This window comes from Hipposideros armiger, unplaced genomic scaffold, assembly GCF_001890085.2.
Source record: "Hipposideros armiger isolate ML-2016 unplaced genomic scaffold, ASM189008v1 scaffold_732, whole genome shotgun sequence".
In the NCBI taxonomy this organism is placed as follows: Eukaryota; Metazoa; Chordata; class Mammalia; order Chiroptera; family Hipposideridae; genus Hipposideros; species Hipposideros armiger.
Genome location: NW_017732082.1, coordinates 24,759 through 30,923, shown reverse-complemented (window position 1 = coordinate 30,923; position 6,165 = coordinate 24,759). Strand labels below are relative to the sequence as shown.

The window sequence follows — 6,165 nt, the reverse complement described above, 5'->3', positions numbered from 1 at the left end:
TATACTCCATGTCCCATGACTATATATATTCACTTATAGTTGACATACAATATTATACAACATCAGCTTCAGGTGTACAGTGCAGTGATCAAGTCTCTACCCCATCCATGATGCGGTCTCCCTAGCAAGAATTAATTTCTTAAAGAATCACCAAGCTCTCAGGCTGAGATGGTTCTGGAGCTCTTTTAGTAGCTCCAGATAGTAGACTCTGGCATCTATCTTTTGACTGAAAGTTTTCGGGTTACTGAGCCTTGTCATGCCAGCAGATAGGTCCATTCCTAGGCACTGTGAATCCATGTCTTGATTCTTTATCCCAATCAGCATAATATTCACCACTTCAATCATCAGTAAAAGTAATAGCTGTCATTGATGTTTTCTATGTACCAGACACTATGCTGAATATTTTACATAGATTATGGTATATAATTTCCACAACAACACTCTAAGGAGGTCAGCAGTGTATTCCATTCTACAGATAAAGAAAGCAAGGCTCAGAGGTTAAGCAACTTATCCAAAGTCACGCATTTCACAAATTTCAAAATCTGCATATAAGCATATCTGATCCCAAAGCCTATGATGACGAATCAGCTACTTCTACACTCAAAGTCCTCAAGAATTCTTCATCACATGCATGTTAAAGATAAACACCTTTGGTCTGTACTCAGGACCATATGAAAGCTAGACTCCACCTATCAGTCCAGCCTTCCCACTACTTCCTGATCTGAAGCATAGACTCACCAAGTCCTTGCACCTTGCCAAGACTTTCTTACTTCTTTTCTGCTGATTCCGTCCCCTGATGTCCCTCTGCTCTCCTCTGTGCTTACTCGAGTTTTAGGCATCCTTCAGAGCCTGGATACATTCCTGTCTCCTCGAAAAAGTCTCTCAGGTGGCCCAGTCCAGTGATCTCTCTCTCTCTTTTAATCCTGGGGTATTTACCTGTGCTCCTGTCACAATGTACATGTTCTAATCATTGGGTAAGACACTGGGAAACAGCCCAGCGTGCAAGAGTAGAGACAGGTAAGAGCTTGGCATATCCGGGCACTAGTTTAATGTGCTTAGAATACAGGTAGTTTTTTCACATGGACCAATTTTTTTCACACTTTTTTAAGCATCACTTCCTCAGAAAAATCCTTGCCTGACCCCAACGCCTATCCTCAAGACTAGATCAAATCCCCTCTTCTCTGACACGTAACATTTCCTTCATGGTGCTTATCAGGGCTGAAATGAAACATCATTTGTGTGTTTTTGTTATGCGTCTGCACTTTTCACTAGACTGTGGTGTCTCTCTTGTTCACCATTGTTTCTCTAAGTGCTTTGGCTCAGGGACAGCATCCCAAATATATTTGGAATGAAGAGGAAAGGTAGAGCAGCAGACAAAGCTGGACAAGGAATCAGAAACTAAATCATATAGGACTCTGTGTCCCACATTATGGAGTTTATTATCAGCTACTGCCTTGCAGCATTAGTCATGGCTCAGTGTGTTGTGTTGTCTCCTCTTTATTAGAATAAGCTCCTTAAAAACAGTAAGTACAATTTACCTCCTCCTTATAGCACCTCAATCCCTGAAAGAATGTTTTGCACATAATAGGTGCTCAAAGGGTATTTGTTGATTGATTACAAGCCCTGACTGAGTTTGATACTATGTGCTGGGCCCCATAAAGGTAGATTAAAGCAGACAAAATACAGTTCCTGCTTTCCAAGAGCTTTCAGAAAGAGCTGGAGGGATTGCCAGGCCAAGACTGAGGCTATTACTCCAATAATCACAAAGGCACAGAAGTATTACATGGGCACATATGTCATGGGGTGGCCTGGCTTCCTGGAAGAGGCAGCATGGTGGAGCTGCTGGGTTGGAGGGATGAGAGGTGGACATGAATCGTTTTTGCCACAGAGGTACCTGACTGTCTTTGTACTGGTGTCACCCTCAGGTTTGCCATCGGTAACCAGGCCACTGGCTGGTGCTCCCAGGGCTGCCAGGCCATCGTGGATACAGGGACCTTCCTGCTGGCTGTTCCCCAGCAGTACATGGGCTCTTTCCTGCAAGCAACAGGAGCCCAGCAGGCTCAGAATGGTGATGTGAGTAACCCGAAGCCAAGGGTGTCTCTGCACACCCAGGCAGCCTCAACACAGAAGCCTGAGTGCAATGAGTTCATGAGCGGGAGGAGGAAGGACTGGGTGGGGACCTGAGCCCCGGGTAGGACAGACCAGGTGGGGACACAGCATGGCATCTCAGGCATGAACCCTCAATGTAAGGCAGGATAAAGGTGAGAGTAATACCAACTCCATCAGAATGTGAGGGTGGGCTGAGTGGCTGTCAGGCGGTGCTGCTGGTTCTAGAAGCACATTTCAGCTTGGTCTGGCCACTGTCATTTGACTGCACTGAGACAGAGTCAGGACATAATGCATTTCTTCATTCCACTTGGGTTTCTTTCTTCACTAGGGATACAACTCTGGGTTTTAATCTGAGTAGCCTCCTGTCCCCACACCGGCTCCCCTTTGTATACATATCTGTGACTTGCTGCTCTCTGCATGCAAGAGTCTGGGCCCAGATTCATGGTTCCCCAGGGTGTGTGGTGTGATGTGTGTGTGTACATGGACACGTGCACACGAATGTGGATATAAGAGTGTGTGAGAGTACGCTTCTACAGCTGTGCGCTCATGCTTTCTCTCTGTAGTTCGTACTTTCTGAGGTTAGACATTGTGCTCTGGAATGAACCTAACTCCTTATGGCCAATCCATACAACCAAAATCTAAGAGCTGAGATGTGTTTAAGGAGAAGACTCAAGAAGCAAGAGGGCCTGGTCAGTGGTGTGCCTGGGATCGGGCCTTGCCTTCCATGGCCTGAAAGAGACTCTGCTGGAAGATCAAGAAGAGTCTCACAGGAGAAGGGGGGTGGGGCTTGGGCCCTTTTCTGGGCTCCCAGTCCCCTGGTGCTCTGTAACTTTGCGTCTTCTCTTTCCCAGTTTGTGGTCAACTGTAACTATGTACAGAACATGCCCACCATCACCTTCATCATCAGCGGGTCCCAGTTCCCTCTGCCTCCTTCTGCCTATGTCTTCAATGTACGTATTCACTCCCAGGATCCCTCAAATGTCATTGGATGGGCCTCAAAGCTGCTCCGTGTCCCAGATCACATCTGGGCAGCCATGGGACATCCCCAGGGCCAGGGCTGAGTTCAGAGACCCCACGGGGTGTCATGGAATATAGGGTGAGGGAAGTTCCTGTGGGGAAAGGTCTTTACAATGCAATTGGTTATATCCTCATGTCCTCTGTCTTTTTAGAACAATGGCTACTGCAGGCTTGGAATTGAGGCCACTTACCTGCCCTCCCCCACTGGGCAGCCCCTGTGGATTCTGGGAGACGTCTTCCTCAAGGAGTATTACTCTGTCTACGACATGGCCAACAACAGGGTGGGCTTTGCCTACTCTGCCTAATGAGAGACAGCTGTCTCCACCCTCCCTGTGGGACTGTGGGATTGCCTTAATGTGTCTGTGGGCTGACAGCAGCATTTTCAACTATCCTGACCCCTTCTAAGCTCACAAGCCTTACTAATAAATCAGGAAACCACAAATGTCTTTGAAGTTCCTTCCAAAACATCTTTGTGTGTGTGTGTTCAGTTTTTAGTAGTTTATTCCAAGTTGAAACTTAGCAAGGGCTATTTTAGGGGGTCTGTTGATCAGTGGGACAGAACCCAGGAGAGGAGGTCTCTGAGCACGGAGCTGCAGCACAGATGGTAACGACATGGTGGTATCTGCGCGAGGAACTCTGGCTGGAGGTTATCACCCCTCCCAGCACTCTCTCCTCTAACATTTTTTTCTCTCCATTCTTACAAAAGAACATGAACCAGAGCAATCCCTGACTTAAGAAAGTTAGAGAAGAAAAAAGAAAACTTAGCATGTCAAACAGGTGCTTTGAAGGTCAAAATCTGATCAGAAAACAGGTTTTTTTATGGAGGGGAACAGCACAGTTTTAATGAATTTGAATGTTATTGGGAACCTTCACAGTCCCCTTTACTCCCTCCTGGTACTTCAGGCTGCCTCATATATTCACTTAACTAGCACATAACTTTTCTGTGACAGAAAATTGGAGGTCTGGCGGAGGTGGGGGGGAGGGGAGGAGAGAGAGAGAGAAACAAAGATAGGAAAGAGGGTGAAGCGCTGGAAAGTAACAAGGAAGTGAGAAGGGATACGAAGTATGGAGGGTGGACTTGAAACTCAAAGCCAGTGTGGACTGAAGTATATAACATGGAACAAGCGGCTCTGGAGAAGAGAGGAATGACAACGATAAGCCACCTGACCAAAACCGAAATGCCTTCCTTTTCCTCAGCAGTACTTTTTATCTGCCAAAATAATTGGCTTCACTGCTCTCATCTCCTATTTCACTTCCCCTACTCTTACTTCTAAACTGGAAACCCCGATAGTGCCCTGGCCTGTGTCCCTCTGAAGCCACATAGCTGAGGGCAGTGAGTAAGCGAAAGTCCAGAATTGCCAGAGGGACTTAAAAAGGAAAGTAGCTTCAATGACTGACTGAAATTAGCCTCAGTTGAGGAACTTTCTAGGAGCATTATCTTCCTACAGAGATCAGGATGGGAAGAGTCAACCCCATTTGGAAGATCCCATTTTCTTTTTCAAAAATGTGATGAAATTGGCAGTTTTGGGTGGTGATGGTGGTGGGGCCAACCTGCAGAGTCTCATGGGTAAATGTTCACCATTCCCTCCATATGAGTGTCTCCAGTCAGAGAATGAAGCTGTCTACAAGACCCCATGCACATAACAGGAGGGCTCTCTTCCACTCAGCCTAGCCTCTTCCCCTCTGCTCCAGGAAGGACTGGAGTGGCCTTGTTGGCCTGACAACTCAAGTGTGGGTGCTTTGATCTGACTGGTTAGCATAAAGTTGATCCTTTGTGAGGCAGGAAGAGTTTCCCAAGAGATTTCCTGGGCACATGGTTCTGTTTTTTGGGTGCCAGAACCATGAGTCTGAGAGAAGCCAACTTTGACTTCAGTAAGCAGTTTCCTCATGCTTAGCTACAATGGGCTTCACGCTGTCATTTCTTTGTGCTTCCTCAGTGGTAATGAAAACCTGGTTGTGCTCCTGGTGATTGGTGAGTGGAACTTCGGCACACGGAAGTACAAACCTCTTCTTTCTATGGGGAGTTGGACTAGGGACTGACCTCAGGAGGATAAGGCTGGAGTTGGTTTGAAGGTCATTTAAGGTGTCATGAAATACCCCAGAGGTGTAGCAGTAGGAGATTTTCCAGAATGGGGAAAGTACTAGGATCGGAAAACAAGCGATTTACTTATCTTAAAATAAGGACTGACTGGAGTTCAGTTTTTAATCCTAGGGTCACAGGATGAGGGAAGGCAGAGAATTAGAGGATGAGAAACAGAGGTTACCCTAAGAAGGACTTTGTCACGTGAGCTACACATAGTATTCGTTCAATGTTTATTTGCAATGATTTGATTTATTTCAAAAAGTATTTATTGAACATGCATCATATGCTAAATGCTGTGATCAGTACTGAGGATATAGATCACAGATATACAAAGATGAAGGAGCTATGGAAGACGAGATTTTAAAGGGTGAAATGTCTTCCACTCTCTCAACTAGAGCAAAGATGATGGATAAGGAATATTGCCCGCTTAGGGAATTCATGAAGGATATTAGGTATCGTTGAGATGCCTCAAGTATATTACATATTTGTTAAGTAGCATAGAGCTATGCACCTTTCAAGACACGAGGAGAAAAAAAGATAAATAAAAGACTCCCGTGGGGCTGGCCGAGTGGCTCAGTTGATTAAGAGCTCACTCAAGAGTGCGAGCTCTGAGCAATGGGGTCGTTGGTTCGAATTCCTGGCCCAAGCTGAGCTGCTGCTGAGCTGCCAACAGGTGGCAGGATGGCTCAGTTAAAAAAAAAAAAAGAGTCCCAGGAAGCTTTCTGTCTGGTGGAGAGTCCAACATATACACACCCAACTGAATACTGCAGTGGATAAGGGCCATGATGGAGTATGTAAATGTGATCAGAAAAGAATGAGAAAGCAATGGTGGGCCAGCCGAGTGGCACATTGGTTAAGAGCTGGCTTGAGATGCCAGAGGGCCCCGGTTCGGATCCCACATATGAGGGCCAGTGACACTGCCCTCTACAGCTAAGATGTGGAACAACAGCTCAACT

General features: G+C 46.2%; 2 protein-coding genes across 2 annotated transcripts in view; one reads left to right on the top strand and one right to left on the bottom strand.

Annotated features, from left to right (window-relative positions):
• Positions 1 to 3,516, top strand: part of PGB (pepsinogen B) — a 9,097-nt gene extending 5,581 nt beyond the window's left edge. Inside the window, exons 7-9 of the mRNA XM_019627463.1 lie at positions 1,926 to 2,073; positions 2,961 to 3,059; positions 3,279 to 3,516. Of these exons, the coding sequence (XP_019483008.1) occupies positions 1,926 to 2,073; positions 2,961 to 3,059; positions 3,279 to 3,431 (400 nt within the window). The 3' untranslated portion in view covers positions 3,432 to 3,516. The remainder of the gene's footprint in view (positions 1 to 1,925; positions 2,074 to 2,960; positions 3,060 to 3,278) is intronic.
• CIMAP3 (ciliary microtubule associated protein 3) overlaps positions 1 to 6,165 on the bottom strand; it is a 40,419-nt gene that overhangs the window by 10,531 nt on the left and 23,723 nt on the right. The gene's annotated exons all lie outside the window — the stretch shown is intronic.